General features: G+C 41.7%; 4 protein-coding genes across 7 annotated transcripts in view; 2 read left to right on the top strand and 2 right to left on the bottom strand.

Moving 5' to 3' along the window:
• Positions 1–21,279, bottom strand: part of LOC129473357 (uncharacterized) — a 64,812-nt gene that overhangs the window by 26,199 nt on the left and 17,334 nt on the right. Inside the window, exons 2-3 of the mRNA XM_055263786.2 lie at positions 17,745–17,754; positions 10,414–10,431 (exon numbers count right to left, since the gene is read on the bottom strand). Coding sequence (XP_055119761.1) covers positions 10,414–10,431; positions 17,745–17,754 — 28 coding nt within the window. The remainder of the gene's footprint in view (positions 1–10,413; positions 10,432–17,744; positions 17,755–21,279) is intronic.
• Positions 1–21,279, top strand: part of LOC129473356 (histone H3.1) — a 36,935-nt gene that overhangs the window by 4,831 nt on the left and 10,825 nt on the right. Inside the window, exons 1-3 of one of the 4 annotated variants that reach the window (XR_010119136.1) lie at positions 14,587–14,748; positions 15,338–17,603; positions 17,747–17,962. Coding sequence is in view for 2 of the 4 variants with exons in the window: in XM_055263784.2 (XP_055119759.1) it covers positions 15,593–16,003 (411 nt within the window). In the remaining 2 variants the exon portion in view is untranslated. Of the gene's footprint in view, positions 1–2,289; positions 2,323–11,598; positions 17,963–21,279 lie in introns of those variants that run through there. The other 3 variants (XM_063632756.1, XR_010119137.1, XM_055263784.2) reach the window with 3 other exon arrangements.
• Positions 4,530–7,152, bottom strand: LOC129473372 (histone H2B type 1-C/E/F/G/I). Its single transcript, XM_055263807.2, has one exon. It carries the CDS (start codon positions 7,105–7,107, stop codon positions 6,727–6,729), a length of 381 nt encoding a protein of 126 aa, XP_055119782.1. The 5' UTR covers positions 7,108–7,152; the 3' UTR covers positions 4,530–6,726.
• On the top strand, positions 7,378–9,268 carry LOC129473367 (histone H2A type 1-B). Its single transcript, XM_055263801.2, has one exon. It carries the CDS (start codon positions 7,439–7,441, stop codon positions 7,829–7,831), a length of 393 nt encoding a protein of 130 aa, XP_055119776.1. The 5' UTR covers positions 7,378–7,438; the 3' UTR covers positions 7,832–9,268.

Raw genomic sequence — 21,279 nt, 5'->3', positions numbered from 1 at the left:
AATAAGAGTATGAAATAACATTGGAATCCTCACTTAAATAATCTATTAAAGTTAGAGCCATGGGGAGATCACTTTGGAGATCCAGTGATAGATATTCACAGGTTTTCCAAAACACACCCACTCTCGCCACATATTTGGGGACATTTGAATCCCCTGATGCAATTCTATGTGTTCTCAGGCATCCTGAAGCCTATTTGTGGAAACCGGCTTCAGAGCTCTGTATCTGATGCTGCCTTTTCTCTTCCCTTAGCGCTGCCACTTCTGATGGCTCTGAGAAGATGGACCTGGAAAATGAAAATCTCCATCTGATTCCTTTGAACTGATGTTTCCTTGTTGCCATGGAGATACTATACATATATTTATGTCGTGAACACTAAATGACCAGCCTACAGCGTTGTACTCCATACTCAGAGACCCTGTTATTTACTTGAAAGTCCAATTAATATGAACTTCCAATTTCAACAGAATCTCGTTATCTCTGCCAAAACAGCTAATCTCATCATCTTGAAATTGGTGAATGGCATTTATACACTTTTAGTTGGAATCATGTCTTTTTCTTTCACATCCTACATAATAATCTATCAGTAAGTTCTATGAGCTCTTCCTTGAAATCACAAACAGAATCCAACCATTTCTCATTGCCACTGCTACTCCTCTGGTCAAGCCACTGCCATCTCCTACCTTTATTATTGCAACACCATCATCACCTGGTTCTCCCAGAGGAATTCCAATAAAGGGCAATTCAGATCAGATGACTCCTCTGCTGAAACCCCCCCCACCGCCCAGTGGGTCTCATGTCACTTAATGAAAAACTCAAGGCCTGGCGCAGTGGCTCACGCCTGAAATCCCAGCACTTTGGGAGGCCGAGACGGGCAGATCACGAGGTCAGGAGATCGAGACCATCCTGGCTAACATGGTAAAACCCCGTCTCTACTAAACATACAAAAAATTAGCTGGGCGCAGTGGTGGGCGCCTGTAGTCCCAGCTACTCGGGAGGCTGAGGCAGGAGAATGGTGTGAACCCCGGAGGGGGAGCTTGCAGTGAGCCGAGATAGCGCCACTGCACTCCAGCCTGGGCGAAAGAGCAAGACTCCGTCTCAAAACAACAACAACAACAAAAAAAAACTCAAGGTCCTTTCAGTGGGTTGCAGTGCCACACTGTCTGATCCTTGTTACCTCTTTGGCCTCAAATCCCGCTACTCTTCCTCTCCTTCCTAGCCAACTCGACTAGTTCCTGGAACTTGCTAGAAGTACTCATCACTCTCAGGAAGGACGTACTGATGGTTCCCCTTGAGTGGTCCACTCAGCTTCTAGGTTTCTGTAGGTGTTGTTCCCTCACTTCCTTCAGGTTTGTATTCAAATATCATAGTTTTCTTGAGGCTATCCCTAACAGCACTGTTTAGCATTACAACCCCTCCCCACCACCTCCATATTTTTTCCTGCCCTTGAGGAGCTTCCAGTCTATTTGGTCAGTCAAAACATGCCCTCATGGGAATCAGAGCAGGAATTAAATACTATATACAATTTCAGAAAACAGGCCAGGCACGGTGGCTCAAGCCTGTAAGCCCAGCAATTTGGGAGGCTAAGGTGGGTAGATCACATGAGGTCAGGAGTTCGAGACCAGCCTGACCAATATGGTGAAACACTGTCTCTACTAGAAATACAAAATTAGCCAGGTATGGTGGCACACACCTGTAAATCCAGCTACTTGGGAGGCTGAGACAGGAGAATCGCTTGAACTCAGGAGGCAGAGGCTGAAGTGAGCCGAGATCATGCCATTGCACTCCAGCCCGGGCAACGAGAACAAGACTCCATCTCAAAAGAAAATAGAAGTTCAGAAAATAGTATAAATCATGTCAGTATTGGAAGAGATGGTTGATGCTTGGCCAAATGGCTTTGTGCCACGTTTGGAGGCATGTTAGGCCAGTGACAGGAATGTGGACTTTATTCTGAACAATATGGAACCACGCAAAATCCCTTTCCTGACCCCTCAACTGTTCTGATTATGTAAAACAATTCTCATATCTTTTACAAAACTATTTCTTGCACTGAGTATGTTGAATTCAAATTATGTGTTTAATTTATCTGAACATGTGCCTGAATGAATGGATAAATAAACGCAAATCTAAATGAATTTACAAATGATAAAATGAAATACTTCAGTGTGCATGTGAAGTATTTCCTTTCCCTGGCAGAAAAGGAAAATATTTCAAGAAGAACAAAACAAGTCTCACAGGCCGGGTGCAGTGACTCACCTCTGTAATCCCAGCACCTTGGGAGGCCATGGCAGGTAGATCACCTGAGGTCAGGAGTTCAAGACCAGGCTGGCCAACATGATGAAACCCCATCTCTACTAAAATACAAAAATTAGCCGGGCATGGTGGCACACGTGGTCTGTAGTCCCAGCTACTCGGGAGGCTGAGGCAGGAGACTCACTCAAACCCGGGAAGTGGAGGTTGCAGTGAGCCGATATCGCACCACTGCACTCCAGCCTGGGTGACAGAGCAAGACTCCATCTGAAAAAAAAGGAAAAAAAGGAAAAAAAAATCAAGTCTTACATAGTAGCAGAGATTTTTGTTAAGCACTCACTCTTTTTTCAGAATCTACAGACTTTTGGAGTATAAGGGGAGATTTCCTTTTTCATAACCAAATTTTTGCTATAAGCAATATTTCATAGTTTACAGTTCTTTTTATAGAAGTTGGAGTGACTTTTCCACAGACATAATTGTACATTATTTTTTCTTTATTTGCTTTTAAGTTTGTACTTCTAGATACATTTAAAAATGTAACAAATTGATATACAAGTTATAAAGAATAACATGATGGCCATGCTTGAACCCAATTGTCAATCAAAAAATTCGTTATATCTGTTATATTTGTCATATTACCAAAAACTGCTTTGAACTCATCTCTCATCTTCCTGCTACTGCCCCCAGAGGTAACCATGACCATAAATTATGTCACTTTCTGGCCTTAATCCTTCTTGTTCCTCTGTTCCTTACAGTCATTTTGTACTTTTTAAATTAGCCTTCCCATTTGATCCTCTCTGAGGTCATTAGGACATTATTTCATAAACATGAACATGTGCTCAGAGTCACACATATTATTAGGTGGTTCACAAATAATTCTTAGTCTGTTTTTTCCTGTTTTTTTTTTTTTCCTTTTATGCTAGGATATTCTATTCTCTTGATTTTCCATTTCTTTAGTCAGCGTATCTTAAATTTACTCTATTCGTTTTTTATTGCATAGGATAATAGCTGGTACGTAGTTGGTGCTCAATAATTACTTGTGGAATAAGTTAATTTTTCTTAACATACGGCAGGGAGACTTGGAGAGGAAAGAGCCTAGGGAGAGTTTCCTATTTCTTAACCACACCATTGAGAGTTTGGCATAGAGACAAATAGAGAAAGTTATCTTTAGAGGAGCTGTCTATTGCACCAAAAAAAAATGTAACAGCACTGTTAACATCTTGGCATTGACCCTTATAGTCACTCTTTTTCCCTAAAACTGTAGTGTGTGTGTGTGTGTGTGTGTGTGTGTGACATCATGTAAATACGAATACACTATTTGGCCACTTGGATTTACCCCATACAATACCATGAGCATATTTTATGTCGGTTTTTTTAAAAGCATTATTTTTAACAGCTGCATAATATTCCATTAGGGATAAAACCTAGTTTTAGGCAAAGTCCAACACTTCAACATTAATATTTCCAGTTGTTAGCCACAGTAAACAAAAATATGGACAATTTTAACAAAATTAGAAGTTACAATCAATGAGAGTTTGTATATTTTTAAATATTTGCAGAAAAGAAAAGGGAGTAGTCTGGAATGGGGACTAGATTTCAAACTTGGATGAGTTAAGTGAAGATAGAGTATCATAAGGTCTGTCTTGGTTGCGCTGAGTCTGAGATGCCTGTGAACTACTTATTTCATGTACTATTTAGAAGCCTAATCACCATAATTTTTGATATTGACTGAATTGCCTGTCCCCAGCCCACAATTCAAACATTGAAGTCCAATACCAACTACTTGAAAATGTGACTTTATTTGGAGATAAGGTCTTTAAAGGTGTAAAATGAGGTTTTAAGGGTGGGTCCTAATCTATTCTGACTGCTGTCCTTATAAGATGATATTAAAACACAAACCACACACACACAGGAAAGACCAGAGAGGGGAAAACCCAAGGAAGTGGCCCCAGAAAAAATCAATCATGCTCACTGGGTTGATCTTGAACTTGTAGCCTTCAGAATTGTGACAAAATTAATTTTTTTAAGCCACACAGTATTTGGTAGTTTGTTTTGGCAGCCCTAGCGAACACACTTCTCAAACATTTTCATTCTGGGAATACTTTTCTCCACACCTTTTTTATGTTATGCCAGCTTTTGTACTCCACAAAGACAAACACGCAGAACACAGATGCACACCTACCCCTACTGTATGTTGTAGGGGAGGAAACAGCGTTTCCTTTTACCCATCTTATGTTCATTGGCTGGGGCCCTGAAACAAAATACAGATTAACAAGAGAAAAATATACACTTTTTTTTAATTTTTAATTTTTTTTTTTTTTTTTTTTTGAGACAGAGTCTTGCTCTGTCGCCCATGCTGGATTGCAGTCGCCTGATCTTGGCTCACGGCAAGCTCCACCTCCAGGCTTCATGGCATTCTCCTGCCACAGCCTCCCGAGTAGCTGGGACTACAGGCACCCGCCACCACCCCCGGCTAATTTTTTTGAATTTTCAGTAGAGACCGGGTTTCACCGTGTTAGCCAGGATGAGTCTCCATCTCCTGACCTCGTGATCCACCCGCCTCGGCCTCCCAAAGTGCTGGGATTACAGGCGTGAGCCGGCGTGAGCCACCGCGCCCGGCCAAGAGAAAAACATTCACATTTAATATAAAGTTTTACATGACATAAGGAAATAAGGACCTGTAGAAGGGCTTAAACCTGAGTGTTTTTGCACTAGGTTTGATGAAGAGTAGAGAGTCATGCAGAAATATAACAAGACAAAAATAATACGAGCTAAGGATAATAAACAAGGAGAAATCTAGCAAGTTCTATTGTTCACATTCCTCTCATACTCTGCAAGACTCACAGGAGGGTCTTGAGACCTGCTTAAGAGGAAGGTCATAAGAACATTCCTGTCTATGTTGTTCTACTAATGTCTCAGAATATTTACTATGTCAATGCGCCATACTTTGGAGTACTATGTTGTTTTCAGAAACCTGAGGTTGCTCATGGAGTACTATGGAGTAGTGACTTTTTTTTTTTTGATCCCATTTTAGAAATTTGATTAATGAGTATAAACTAATGGTTTCTGTGTTTGAGATGGATTTTCGCTCTTGTTGTCCAGGCTAGAATGAAATGGCGGGATCTTGACTCACTGCAACCCCCGCCTCTCGGTTTCAAGCGTTTCTCCTGCCTCAGTCTCCGAAGTAGCTGGGGTTACATAGGCATGTGCCACCACGCCAGGCTAATTTTGTTATTTTTAGTAGAGACGGGGTTTCACCATGTGGGTCAGGCTATTTTTGCACTCGTGACCTCAAGTGATCCACCCGCCTCGCCACCCAAAGTGCTGGGATTACAGGCGAGAGCCACTGCGCCCAGCCAGCAAAACCTGTAATTTTTTTTTTTTTTTTTTTTTATGAGATGGAGTCTAGCTCTGTCGCCCAGGATGGAGTGCAGTGGCGCAATCTCGGATCACTGCAACCTCCGCCTCCCAGGTTCAAGAGACTCTCCAGCCTCAGCCTCCGGAGTAGCTGAAACTACAGGTGAGTGCCACCACGCCCGGCTAATTTTGTTTGTATTTTTTTAGTAGAGACAGGGTTTCACAGTGTTAGCCAGGATGGTCTCGATCTCCCGACCTCGTGATCCGCCCGTCTCGGCCTCCCAAAGTGATGGGATTACAGGCATGAGCCACCGCGCACGGCCGAAAACGAGATTTTTTAACTCAACTTTACATTGCCAATGCCTATGGTATTCCCTCCACAACAAACTCCACAAGAGTGCTCAGAAAAGTCAAACTTGCTGTCAGGTGATCTTTAGGGACCCAGACTACTCTTCCTACCCCTTCCAGTGTTGCCCAGGCTGGAATTGCACTAGCGTATTCACATGTTCCTGCCGTCTCTAGCTCGAGTTTAAGCTATCCTACCACCTCAGCCTACCGAGTAACTGATAGTACAGACGCAAGCCGTCACACCGTTAGCTTCATTTTTTGCAGAGACGAGTTGTGTTGCCCAGGCAAATCTGTTAACTCCTGAGCTGAAGAGAGCCTCATGCATCGGCCTCCCAAAGTGATAGGATTACAGGATCTTGCCAACACAGAATAGGAGTATCTCCTGATCAACTTTTTTTTTTTCTTTTTTTTTTTTTTTGAGTCTTAGCCTCGCCTCTGTCCCCCAGGCTGGAATGCAAAAGCGACATGTCGTTTCACTGCAACCTCTGCATGCTGGGTTCAAGCGATTCTCCTGCCGCAGCCTCCCGAGTCGCTAGGATGACACGAACCTGCCCCACGCCCGGCTAATTTTTGTGTTTTTAGGAGAAACGGGATTTAACCACGTTAGCCAAGCTGGTCTCGATCCGCACGCCTCAGCCTCCCAAAGTGCTGGGATTACAAAATTGGAAAAATTATTCCCTAGAAAACGGTGAAATTCAATATTAAAGCTCTTTATGTGAGACTTGAGTGGCTCTGAAAAGAGCCTTTGAGTTTTAAAGTACCTAAACACACATTTACTTGGAGCTTGTATACTTGGTGACAGCCTTGGTACCTTCGGACACTGCGTGCTTGGCCAGCTCTCCGGGAAGCAGCAGACGCACGGCCGTCTGGATCTCCCTGGAGGTAATGGTCGAGCGCTTGTTGTAGTGGGCCAGGCGGGAAGCCTCGCCTGCGATGCGCTCGAAGATGTCGTTAACGAAGGAGTTCATGATACCCATGGCCTTGGATGAAATGCCAGTATCGGGGTGAACCTGTTTCAGCACCTTGTACACATACACGGAGTAGCTCTCCTTACGGCTGCGCTTGCGCTTCTTGCCATCCTTCTTCTGCGCTTTGGTCACAGCCTTCTTGGAACCCTTCTTCGGAGCAGGAGCTGACTTAGCTGGCTCAGGCATGCCGTCAGAAATCAACAACAGCAATAAGAATGAATGCACTTCAACAAGAGTTAGTGTCTAGAGTCTCTCCTTTTATAGGCCTTTCATGCAAATGAAGAATTCAAAATATCCAGCTCTGATTGGGCAATGTGTTAGTGACGCATACATGTAAAAGAGCCTTCACCTTATTTCCTTTCTAATTGGTTGACTCGTCAAAGAATAATTTTAACCAATCAAATTGCGCCTTTCACAATTCTACCGACGACTATAACTAGCTTCTTATTCCTCCATCGAGCCCATTCTTTTTCTTTATTCTGTGGATTGTTAGCTCTTCTGCTGTTAGGAAGCCACTATGTCTGGACGTGGAAAGCAAGGCGGCAAAGCTCGGGCAAAAGCTAAAACTCGTTCTTCCAGGGCCGGGCTTCAGTTTCCAGTTGGCCGTGTGCACCGCCTTCTCCGCAAAGGCAACTACTCCGAACGAGTCGGGGCCGGCGCTCCAGTGTACCTGGCGGCGGTGCTGGAATATCTGACGGCGGAGATCTTAGAGCTAGCTGGCAACGCGGCTCGCGACAACAAGAAGACCCGTATCATCCCGCGCCACCTGCAGCTAGCCATCCGCAACGACGAGGAGCTAAATAAGCTTCTAGGTCGCGTGACCATCGCGCAGGGCGGTGTCCTGCCCAACATCCAGGCCGTATTGCTGCCTAAGAAGACGGAGAGCCACCATAAGGCCAAGGGCAAGTGAAATGATTACTAGTCAAGTCGATCAGTGATCCCGAGTCTCAAACAAAGGCTCTTTTCAGAGCCACCCACGTTTTCTGTAAAGTGCTGGAATACACATACGATGCCTGAAATCTCAATGTTCACCACTGTCCTAGTTTCACGAACGCTTCTGACGTTACTGGTCAGTTCTGTCTTGAAATCCTTGCTCACATTTCATGCGCTAATTTATCTTACTGGTGTTTCTTTGCAGTAAAAATGCGTTTATAAAGGTATACAAGAATAGAAACCGAGGTTGTGACACCAGGGTGTCACTGCGTTATTTTGTGTATAGGTCCATGGTGTGTATACAAATTTATCAATACACAGGCTGTTTATTCATGTGCACTTGTCAGAAAAGGCTGAAATACTAATGCTGAAATACTAATGCAGAAATGAGAGAACAAAGAAGGATAGCTGCCCATTAGCATTTCAGGGCGGGCTTTTTAAGTTTTAAACATGACTACATTCCGGCTGGGCTCAGTGGCCCATGCCTGTAATCTCAACACTTTGGGAGGCCAAGGCGGGCGGATCACAAGGTCAGGAGTTCGAGATCAGCCTGCCCAACATGATGAAAGCCCGTCTCTACTAAACAAATACAAAAAGTAGCCGGGCGTGGTGGTGTGCATCTGTAGTCCCAGCAACTTGGGAGGCTGAGGCAGGAGAATCGCTTGGCTCTGGGAGGCAGAGGCTGCAGTGAGCCGAGATCACGCTATTGCACTCCAGCCTGGGCAACAGAGCAAGACTATGTCTCAAAAAAAGACTACATTCCTCCAGCGAGAATTGTGTTTGTTGGATTTCTCTTTTCAAAAGGAGCAATTAACACAGTATTCTAAAATAAACAGTAAACAAAACTAAGCAGTAATGGCCTGACGCCCTAGCTCAGACCTGTAATCCCAGCAATTTGAAAGACCAAGGCTTGAGCCCAGGAGATCAAGACCAGCCTGGGCAATGAAGCGAGACAGCCCCCTCATCTCCACAAAAAGTAAAAAGCCTGCCCTGCCCGGTGGCTCATGCCTGTAATTCCAGCACTTTGGGAGGCCGAGATGGGCGGATCACTTGAGGTCAGGAGTTCGAGGCCAGCCTGGCCAACATGGCAAAACCCTGTTTCTACTAAACATACAAAAAAATTAGCCAGGCATGGCGGTGGGCTCCTGAAATCCCAGCTACTCGGGAGGCTGAGGCAGGAGAATCGCTTGAACCTGGGAGGCGGGGTTGCAGTGAGCCAAGATCGTGCCATTGCACTCCAGCCTGGGCAATAGAGCGAGATTCCGTTGCCTCAAAAAAAAAAAAAAGGAAAAAGCCTGGCGTGGTGGCTCAGTCTGAGATCTTAGATACTTGGGAGAATTAGGCGGGGAAGGATTGATTGAGCCCAGGAGTTCGAAGTTGCAGCGAGCTATCGGGGGGCAAAGCAAGATCCTGTTTAGGAAAGAAAAAAAAAAAAACCCAGCAGCAAAAACTTAGTTTTATGACCTAAATTTATAAATGGACTACACTGTAAAGCACAATTAATTATTCAACTTTAGTAGAAATCCAGTCACATTTCTCTGTAAAAAATCTCAAATCTAATTGGATCACACACCAGGCCCTATAAAGAGAAGTGATCTGTAAATCTGATATGAAAGGTCATGGCCTGCACCAAGCCAACCACACGAAAGTCCAACGGTGGCAGACAGCCTCCTAAGCAGCTGGCCACCAAGGCAGCCAGCAAGAGCACTCTGGCCACCAGCACCTTGAAGATGTCCCTCAGATATAGGCCCTGAATCATGGCGAAATTCATCGCTACCAGAAGTCACTGAGCTACTTAAGGGAAAAGCTGCCCTTTCTTAAATGTTAGGACAAGGTTGCTGAATGAGATTATTAAAAAAATTAATGCCCCTAGGGTTCTAAATAATTGGAATTATATCTATTCCACTGAACAGAAGTTATTTGCATCACAAATAATTTGCATCAAAAATAATTTCTGGTGATACAAATAACAGAAATTATTTGCATCACCAGACAAAAGCCTCCAAGAAGTAACTTCAATAAGTTTGATACCTTTATTCAATAGTAAATTGTGAGATGATGTAAGCACACTTCCCTGCAAACTTTGTAAAAACTATAAATTTCTTATAGTGGGATACATTACACCCCCTCCCTTTTTTCCTTACAAGTCTTACAATTTTTCTTAAACTAAATTTTCACTAGAACAAGATTAAAATATAGCAATTGCAAGATAAATGTCTATGAAGCCCCATAGTATAACTCCTTGACATTCTTTACACAATCAAATTGGGGCTCAGAAACAATACCCCAAAATGAAGGCCAAAGAAGCAACCTCAGAAGCAAAATTTTTCTGTGACTTTCTCCTGCCTTCTTGTCTCTCAGTCCCATTCTCCCCTGAGGCTAGACATAGAAACTAGAATTCCCGTTTCCCAGGGTGGCTTAGACAACCAGAATCCTTTTTCCCCAAAGCCAGCCATAAAAACTAAAAATATTACTCTAACTTCCCCTCCACCTTTTTGTGTAAAAACTGGCCACAGAGAAATTATTTGATCCACCTTGTTTAATTGCAGGTCATAAGACCCCATTCCAGAGATGGAGCTGTCCCATACCCAATACCCAGAAGGAAGGAATGCATGTTCAAAGAGGCGAGGGATGAAATGAAAATTCCAAACCCTTTGACAGAATAATGTGCCCTCCTTTGGCTAAAAGACCCCAAAATTTAAGTTCCCAGCCATGACAGGATGGAGGCTGCACATCCTGTTTCTTTCTACCCCTCTTCCCCGTTCTAATCACTGCTAGATTTTCTCAAAGTCTGATTTGAGGGAATAATACACTGGAAAGCCCCTTTACTTACTTTATCTGGTCCCTTCCACCCTCCTCCATGGTGGTCCAGACAAGACAGGTATTAAGGACCATAGAGTTTCTTGATAAATGACTGCAGGCCCATGACTGGTTGTGACCAGTCTCCTGAGAATGCAGATCATGGACTTCTGCCCTACATTTCAGTTTTGTGTATAGGACCTAATTATAACTCATTTACATGTTAAATCTTCACCCCAAAGTGATCATGGGACATATCTTACCTACATGTAAACCTAATACACATGTGCTTGGGTCTCCTTCATGAATATTCATAGCTCCTCCTATAACCTGTTGAATATGTATATTTCACCAACCCATTCCTCAAAAATTCCTGTTTTATCCCTCCTTGCTTCCCTCCAAGTGCCCGTCTCGCAGCAAACCAAAGCTACCCTTCCCAGCCTGTCAGAATGGCCACCTTGCAGGCTGCAACTCTTTGAGAAATAAAGCTCCTTTGCAAATGTATGAACCGTCTCATTCTTCAGTTGACAGAGGCCAAGAAGAGTCTAGACAAACAGGCCTTGCTGGGTTTCTCCACTCAGTTTATTAATGTTTCATCATACCCTTTTTATCCAATCAAATTTCTACAAGGTTGTCCACATGTTGTTGAACCTAAGCATAAAAGTGGACAATTTTTCCTGTATCTTTGTGTTTTGATCCAAAAGGCTCTCTTGAACACGTTAATAAATTTGTGTAACTTTTTTCCAATTAATCTGCCTTCTGCAAGCTAATCTTTCAGCAAAGCTTCAGAGCTCGCCTTGGCTTCTATAAAATGATGAACACTTTAACTTTTTATTCTTTTCAGACTTCAAAGTAATTGACCTGATGTTCTCATCTGAGTTTTTCTTGGAGTTTATGTAGCTTCCAGGAATAGCAAATTATTTTCTGGACTTTTTCTTTTCATGAAATGGCATTGTGCTTCCACAGTGATTTATCTTCCCCTTTTTTTAAACACCAGAATTAGCAGTTGTAGAGGCTGTCCTTCAAAAACATATGATCGACGGAAAAATATTCATATAACACTTTTTGTTGTTGTTTTGTTTTGTTTTTTTCATTTTCGGGTCTTGTTCTGTTGCCCAGACTTGGTTGAAGTGTCACAATTATGACTCACTGCAGCCTCAAATTCCTAGCCTCAAGCAATCCTCCTAACTCAGCCTCCTGGGTCACTGGCATTATAGGACTGAGCCACTGTGCCTAGCTAAAAGAATTTCAATTACTGTCCATTTACTGATATTTTGCTATGGAAAAATTCAAACATCAATAATTTTGCTAGTTGCCCACCTCTTCTTGCATCATTGAGTAATGGCTTAACAAGCCCCCTTAGTTCACTAACACAACTGTATAGACATATAGATGTAGACATAAATATAGATATTGATTTATTGTAAATAAAGTCCAGATGCTATAACTGGGTTAATGGAGATATATTGAATGTCCTCATTGTTTCAAGGCCTATGCTGTCAAGATACGGTAAAGAATCAAGAAACAGAGAAGAGAAATGGAGAATCCTGGAACAATGCTATCTATAAAGAATAATGCAAGCCACGGCCAGATGCGGTGGCTCACGCTTGTAATCCCAGCACTTTGGGAGGCCAAGGCAGGTGGATCACCTGAGGTCAGGAGTTCAAGATCAGCCTGGCCAAAATGGTGACCCCCCCCACCCCCCCCACCCCCGTCTCTACTAAAAATACCAAAATTAGCTGGGTGTGGTGGCTGGTGCCTGTAATCCCAGCTACTCAGGAGGTTGAGGCAGGAAAATCGCTGGAACCGGAGAGGCAGAGGTTGCAGTAAGCTAAGACAGCAGCACTGCACTGCAGCCTGGGTGACAGAGCGAGACTCTGCCTCAAAAAAAAAAATAAAAATAAAAAAGAATAATGCAAGCCGCAGATGTAATTTTGAATTTTCCAGTAAGCACATTTTAAAAATTAATAAGCAGGTAAAGGAATTTTAATAATTACTGTATTTAAAACAAAATGCAAAATAATTATTTCAAAATATAGTCAATATAAAAACATTATTCAATATTTCACATTTTTTTTAAATCTTAAGTCTTCTAAATATGAGGGACATCCTATTCAATTTGATATTACATTTTTGTTGGAAATAAATGGAATTTCATTTTGCTTTCATAAACTTCAGTGCTGAAAAGTTAAATTCATATAGCTGACTGTTTAAAACATATTCTAACATTTTCCAATAACTGAAGTATCAGCCTTCGAATTAAAATAATGAAAATTAAGTAAAATAAAAATTCAGGCCGGGCACAGGGGCTCACGGCTGTAATCCCAGCACTTTGGGAGGCCGAGGTGGATGGATTACTTAAGGTCAGGAAATCGAGACCAGCCTAGCCAACATGGTGAAACCCTGTTTCTACTAAAAATACCTCCACCACCCCCCACCACCGGCCTCAAAAAAAATAAGCCGGGTGTGATGACAAGCATCTGTAACTCCAGCTACTCTGGAGACTGAGGCAGGAGAATCCCTTAAACTTGGGAGGTGGAGCTAACAGTGAGCTGAGATCACCCCACTGCACACCATCTGAGTGACAGAGCAAGACTCCTTCTCAAAAAAAAGAAAGTCAGTCCTCAGCAGCAACAACCACATTTCAAATGCTCAGTAGCCACAATTAGTTTCTGACTGTTTTATCACATAACGCAGATCCTATGGGAAATTGTGTTCAGGTATGGAGATAGTGATGGAAATTACTGATTAATACAAGTGAGCTGCTAAGTTCTTATGTAATCATGTAAATTTTGCACTGACTTCTAAAATAAAGCTTTACACATATTTAAAGATGAGGATTATGAAAGGAACTGAAGGTAGGTTCCCATGGCAGAACACCGGATTGACAGATTTAAGAACACTGGGGAGGAAATAAAACTATGGGGCATAAAGATGGAATTTCCTTAATGGTTCTCACTGACTGTGACTTAAAAGTTTATCTTTTGATTTTGGAAACATTTTTTAGATGTAGATATTAACATTCTAATAATAGAAATGAAAAAACTAAAATGAAAATGAGAAAACAAAAGATACTATCAATAAACAGGTCTTGGGCCTCAGAAGACAAGATGTAGGGAGTGTGGAGAGGAAAAGCACAGAGGGGGCATAGCTCTCATTAACAAACAGCCCAGCCCACAAATAGGTGATCATATTGTACAAAAGGATTTCAGTTCCTTCCTTGCTTCCTATAAAACAATTTTGCCAAAAATACCTAACCGTTTTACCTTGATTTAAAGCGTACAGAATTTTCTTTTTCTGAAAAGGAGAGAAGAAGGGACTCATATATATTTCAGATGTGAGACTGAAACGCACGACAATGTGTAATTTCAGTCAAGACTTGCCCACGAGTCCTAAGATAATTCAAATTTGCAAAATAGACACTAACTTGAAAGGTGCAATTTTATCAATCCTGTGGTTAGCAGAATTTTGATGAATGCCCTAAAATAGGGCAGGTTTAACACAATTCAGGGAATGAGCAGGAATGCACAAAGCATCCTTTGTCTCCTCCCCCCTCCAGCTTGCAGACATCCGCGAGCATTTGCGGGCAGAGATAAATTTGGTTTAGCCGTCTCCCCTCCCTGGAGGACGGGGGCTCCAGCATATTCATGATGTCAATCGCCTTGGACTACATGCCAGCGTCCTTGCGAACCTGCTACAACACTTTACAAAATAGCTTTCCAATGAGAAAGAAAACCTACTGGGAAAAAAAAACAAAAAGAAACTAGACCTTGCAACAGGCACGCACGCGCACTATCCCCCTCTGAAATATTTATAGTACGCTTACACAAACTCGAACTTGTAAATCTAAACTCTGCCTGAACCAAAGTAGCCAATAGATTAAAAGTATGTAAATTAGGAATTCCCAAACTGCTCTTTTTATTGGCTAGGAAAAGAACACCTTACAGGGAATCCGGTAGGTTAATTTACAATACTGTTAGGCTATAATGTCATTCCTTAAGAATCTTTTCCAGTAAACATTTGTTACGTTTTCAAAGTAATTGGAAGCCGCTGAGTTTGGAAGCGAAAACCAAGTTAAGAAGTCCTGTTATTTGGGTGAGTCCAGTTCCTGTAAACGTTCTGTTGGATGTGTCTTAAATTGTTCGGTGCACCTCAGCTCTCTTCCGCAGGGATCCGGAGAAACTGCGCCATTGTTGTCTTATAAAGAAACAACCTAAGACTCTCTTCGCCGCCATCTTTTTGAAGATTTTATATTGAAAATACTTTTTTGACGGCTCTTGCCATGTCTGGACATTTTAATTTCAACAAAACGAAATAGTAGCGTTAAATTCTTTTAGTCAAACCCGATATTAGAGGTAAGGATTCCAGGATGTTAGAATTTTACTATAACACAACTGAAACACAAAGTTCCTTATGCTTAAACAGTGTATCTTAGAAAACCTTGTTTGAGTGAATTAGCTACGTACTGTATAATGAAACGAGGAATCATTGAGAGATACTTAGACAACGGATTTTAAATGAGTGAATAGGGAAGGGAAAAACTTCAGGAAAATGAAGCAGAAAAAAGCAGCGGAGATTTTTGAAAAAATTCTAAAGCACTTTCTAATGCAAACACATTCGATTTTTTATAGCCAAACAGGATAAAAGATCAGTCTATTAAGTTAAATGATCAATATCTTTGCAGGTCATGCTCTGTGAAACATCAAAGAAACCTGTAATAAAAAAAGACTTGTTTGAAAGAGCCAGTTTTCTATCCAAATTTACCAATCAGAATCTTGCACTGAAAAAATAAACCAATCGTGAATCTCTACGACCACTTCCGGAATTTACCAACGGATCACTAACAGGGATTGTCCACAATCCAATCAGAGTGATTCTGTTCCTGTATAAATAGAGGGGCAAACCAATCTTCCTAACTCACTTACTTGGCAGATGAGCTATGGCGCGTACAAAGCAGACGGCTCGTAAATCCACAGGCGGTAAAGCACCGCGCAAGCAGCTGGCCACTAAGGCAGCTCGCAAGAGCGCTCCGGCCACGGGCGGCGTGAAGAAGCCCCATCGCTACCGCCCTGGTACCGTGGCTCTGCGGGAGATCCGTCGCTACCAGAAGTCCACCGAGCTTCTAATCCGGAAGCTGCCGTTTCAGCGCCTGGTGCGAGAAATCGCTCAGGACTTCAAGACCGACCTGCGCTTCCAGAGTTCCGCGGTGATGGCGCTGCAGGAGGCCTGCGAGGCCTACTTGGTGGGGCTTTTCGAGGACACCAACCTGTGTGCTATCCATGCCAAACGCGTGACCATCATGCCTAAGGACATACAGCTTGCCCGCCGCATTCGCGGGGAGAGGGCGTAAATTGTTTTGAGTGCAAACCTTAAATCCAAAGGCTCTTTTTTCAGAGCCAACCATTTTGTCCATGAAAAAAGCTGTAATCCTTTGAGACGCATTAGACCACTAAACTGCACTGATCCAAATAGACATTTGAAATAGTGGCATTCAGTCCTCAATGCTTCATTTAAGTTTCCAAATTTAAGCGCTTCCTCGGGTTTCGCCTGGGGCTGGGCCTCCCTACGCCGTTCTCCATTGGTTTAGCTGGCTTTGTTTTGCTGTTCAGGCCCGCTGCTTCTTTCTTGTACTTTGTTCTCGTTTTCTAACTCGGCCACTTGGCCCCTGCTTAACCCATCCTCTTGTTTTCTGGCTCTTAACGCTCTTTCAAGTGGTGGCCTGCATTTTAGGTCTTAACTGCCTAGGCTTCCAACGCCTTGGATTTGCCTTTCCCTGATGTTTATTTGACCTTGCCCGAGGGGCCAGCGCTTTTGGTCTGCATCAGGCTGCCTTACTCCACTAGTGTTTTCAGACCCAGCTACTTGCCGGCGACGGTCGGCGCCTTGGGTGCGGTCAAGATTACCCTCTCTGTGCGCCTGATACTGGTCTAAGGCTAAGGTTATTAGCTGGAACACCTAGACCCCTGGCACTACCACACAGCTCTTGCAGACTTGACAGCCTTGCTTAGGTTCTAAACTGCAGGAGTCAAAGCAACGAAGGTGCAGATGGGTGTCTCAGACAGACCTGAGTGCGAAAGGAAAATGCAGAAATCATGAGCCCTTTCAACTTCCCAGCTGATATCTTTTGTTTGCTTTTTTCTTTTCTTTTCTTTTCATTCTTTTCTTTTTTATTTTTTTATTTTTTTTTTGAGACGGAGTTTCGCCCTTGTTGCCCAGGCTAGAGTGCATTGGCGCGATCTCGGCTCACCGCGACCTCCGCCTCCCGGGTTCAAGCGATTCTCCTGCCTCAGCCTTCCCAGTAGCTGGGATTACAGGCATGAGCCACCTCGCCCGGCCTTCCGGCTGGTATCTTAAAAGAACTTTTCAACTTTAGTAAATACCCTGTCTTAATCAAATCTCATTAAATGTACCCCATATTTATCAACAAAACATGAAAATCCTTGGACGGCTTCAAAGTTCTTACAGAAAATATTCTGCCTTTCCTTTCCCTACAAAGGCACAGCTTCGAAACTGGTAGATGAAGGGAAGGAAAATAAGGAATTCTGTTCCGAAATCATACAGGCTGTTATTTAGAAATACAGACGGGTGTGTGTACTATATGGGATACTACATGCTGTTTGGAAGAATTTTGTTTATTTGAACATTTCAGCAAATTCCTCAGTTTTGAAATGGGGTGGAGTATTTTTAACTGTCATTGAGAAATTTCTATTAACTTTTTTTAATGTGCTCTTTTCCCACAAGTTGCACTAAGGAAAGAGGTTAGTCATGTGGTAAAATTAATAGTGACAAAGCTGTAAATAGCTCTGCAGGCCAAGGTGGCCATAGTAAGAAGTTCTGGAGATTTATGGAAGAAATTTTTGTTCATGGAAGCCTGTCAGACATGAAGACGTGGGTCTTGTGAATTGGAGATTCAGTGCATGAGGAAAACCGCATAACTATCCATAATTAAGGTAACTGCTGTCAGATATTTGTAACATAGTGAACATCCTATTATGCTGGATAGAAGCATTCTCTATTTGAATGTTGTTTCCTGTATCCTGTACTTTCTTTAAGATTCTAGCTCAACAGGTTTTAACCTGTATTTCTCTTACAGCTGTTGGACTTCAGTACTTGAGGACTTGGACTTGGTGGACACAGAATGCATCTTTTTATATCATTAAATTCACCAGGACATCTAGCATGGTCATTGGCCTAAAACAAAGCCTCCAGAAATTTACTCAAGTTGAGATTTAAAATACAAGATTACTGAACAGAATTTACCATTGAGTGCATTCCTATTTACAAAAAATAAAAGATTAGATAAAGTTTATATAATTTTAATATATAGTTTTTCTAAATAGGAAAAATCCACACTTATTGAGTGGCTGCAATGGGCCAGAAGTCATGCAGTATTTTATGAAGCCTCCAAAAATGTAAGTTCAACAGTTATCTATTATCTAAAACAAATTTAAAAACTGAAACTAAGATAATTTCAGATAGTGCTGGAGCCAAAACTTTCCCCACTAGGCATTACTGTTTTAAATAAACAGCCTCAGCAGAATCCTCATCAGTTACTCCTGAGGGCTTTATCACCTGGAAGAGCTACTAACATGTTTAAATTTTTCACATACAATAAAATAAATGGATGTTTTAAAATTTACAGGGTCTTAGGCCAGGCAGTGTGGCTCATGCCTGTAATCCCAGCACTTTGGGAGGCCAAGGCAGGCGGATCACCTAAGGTCAGGAGTTCAAGACCAGCTTGGCCAACATGGCTATACCCCATCTCTACTAAAAAAAATACAAAAATTAGCCAGGTGTGGTGGCACATGACTGTAATCCCAGCTACTTGGGAGGCTGAGGCGAGGAGAATCACTTAAACCTAGGAGGCAGAGGCTGCAGTGAACTGAGACTACGCCACGCCACTCTAGGCTGGGTGACAAAGCAACATTCCATCTTAAAAAAATAATAATACCAGCCTGGCCAACATGGTGAAACACCATCTCTACTAAAAATACAAAAATTAGCTGGGTGTGGTGGCGGACACCTGTAATCCCAGCTACTCAGGAGGCTGAGGCAGAGGAATCTTTGAACCTAGGAGGCAGAGGTTGCAGTGAGCTGAGATTGCACCACTGCACTGCAGCCTGGGTGACAGGGAGAGACTCCATCTCAAATAACAATAACAATAATAATAAAATGAACTTTACAGGGTCTTATATGATTGTGAAGTTCTATTACACTATAATTAGTACTGCAAATTGCACAGAAATGTAACTGATGGACATACAGTAAAATATGACATTAACACTGACAAATTTTAGCCTTTCTGCATACTATTCATATAATAGCCTTGATTTAACCACATATACCCAGGCAACTTTTTTCAAAGGCATACACTGAGATAGTAGTAAATATTACCAGATGTCTTTAAAATAAATTGTGATTTTATTTGGGGAAGATCTCAAATCTGACTCATGTGTAAGATCATATTTTCTATGTACTTGTTGGCACACTATATAGTATATATCCATTTCACAGTTACATAGTTGCCTGCAAGTACTTATAATTAAAATAAAACAACTATGTAATATCTGAATAACCAGTCGTTTCTTCATATTATAAAGATAATAGCTAAAACTGAAGACAATTCAGAAATCCCATTTTATTATTTCTCCATACTCTCCCTACTCGACCTGCCAACACTAAATATTGATATGTAACATTTTGGAATTTGCAAGGCAAAGGTGAAATTTTTTTTCTTTGTTTTTGTTTTGTAGTTGCCCCCACTAAAAATTGTATATATATAAAATGGTATACTTCCGAAGATAAGGTAGTCTGTAAATCAGGCCATTGAAACAAGGGTCATGAAAGGGGCAGAGAAATTTGTTACTCTTGTTTTCCCACCCAGGAAAACAGAAAATGAAACCACTGAATTTGATGAGTATCTGACAATAATGTAACCCAATTGATGGAATTTTTTAATTCAGACACACACACACACACGTGCCCCTAGAGTAGTGGAAAATAAGACAAATGCTCTAGAGTTCAGTTTAGTTGATGGGAGAAAATAATAGATGCATTAAAAATTTTCTATTGATAATAATTGTTCTCAACTATTAAATGTCATGAAAGCACATTTTCAGAGATAAGTTTACGTTTTGAATTAGAGGGACTTTTGCATGGAGATGTAATTTCAGAAGGAATTGGAAGTATTAGAAAGATTCTCACAGGGAATTATTCCTGAACAAAGTTGTAAAAAATAATAATAATAATAGTAAAGAAGAAGAAGAAATAGAAAGGCTACGCTGTTATTAGTGTCTGTGAGTGCCAGTAGACAGTATTATGAAAAGGGGCTAAGACGCTACAGGGCTTTCCCTTGAACCTATGAGAAGCCAGTGACCTTTTTCATAAGGCATATTTGGTTTTTGTTTTTGAAAATGGGCCGGGCGTGGTGGCTGACACCTGTAATCCTAGCACTTTGAGAGGCCAAGGTGGACAAATCACCTGAGGTCAGGAGTTTGAGACCAGCCTGAACAACATGGTGAAACCCCCTCTCTACTAAAAATACAAAAACAAATTAGCCAGGTATGGTAGCGTGTGACTGTAATCCCAGCTACCTGGGAGACTGAGGCAAGAGAATCACTGGAACCCAGAAGGCAGAGGCTGCAGTAAGCTGAGATTGAGCCACTGCACTCCAGCCTGGGCGACAGAGCAAGACTCTGTCTCAAAAAATAATAAATAAATAAATAAATAAATAGTTAAGAATTTAGAAATTGGAGGCTAGAGAAATTAGGGAAATAGTAAGCATTGGAATAATCCAGCTATGAGATAATGTAGACGGGAGAATATGTCAGAATTATTGAGGATTCTTTAAAAATCAACCTGATTTAGTGACTGTGTAACAGGGATGATTGAGGCCTCCCCACAATACCATGAAAATCTGCTTCCTCCAGTTAAAGTAGTGACTTCAGGTTGATCCTAAAAATTACTTTTGTGTCAGACCTATGCCATACACATAAGTACTCTCCAACAGCTAAGATAATATGAAAATGCCCTTCACAACTTCCATGCTAAGACACTGTTAGTTTTCTTTACCAATCTCAAGATATTCATTATAACTGCTACCAAAATTTTAAAATATGGAGAAAGATTTAAACAAGTTCAGATTTCCTTGAAAACAAGTGCATGTCCTCTGTGGCAAATGAATATGAATATGAATTTATATAAATCAGAGCAACTCTGGAAGATCATTGATTGAATCATCACATTTAATTGCTTCTCTTGCATTCCAAACACATTGTGAAATGGATACTTCACAAGGGGCCGGAAACAGAAATACATAAATTCTGCTTATTTCTTAATGAGCCTAAAAAGGAACTGGAAAATACCACTCCTTTTCCAGTTGATGTAACAGAATTGAAGCAGCATAAGAATGATTCTAGGAATCAAGAAACTTGTTTGAGACCTAGGTCCACCATTTACTGACAGCAAATGGTCATTTCTTGCCATTTAACCTTTCTAAGCTCCAAGTTTCTTAACAGTAAATCAAGCATTTTAGCTATACCTGATATAAATGCATTGTAACCGCCCAGGTGAGGCAGTTAAGTAAGTGCTTTGTAACAGTAAGAAACTAGAGGTATGTTATACTCA

This window comes from Symphalangus syndactylus, chromosome 23 (genome assembly GCF_028878055.3).
Source record: "Symphalangus syndactylus isolate Jambi chromosome 23, NHGRI_mSymSyn1-v2.1_pri, whole genome shotgun sequence".
NCBI classification, from domain to species: Eukaryota; Metazoa; Chordata; class Mammalia; order Primates; family Hylobatidae; genus Symphalangus; species Symphalangus syndactylus.
This window is presented reverse-complemented; position numbering and strand designations above follow the sequence as displayed.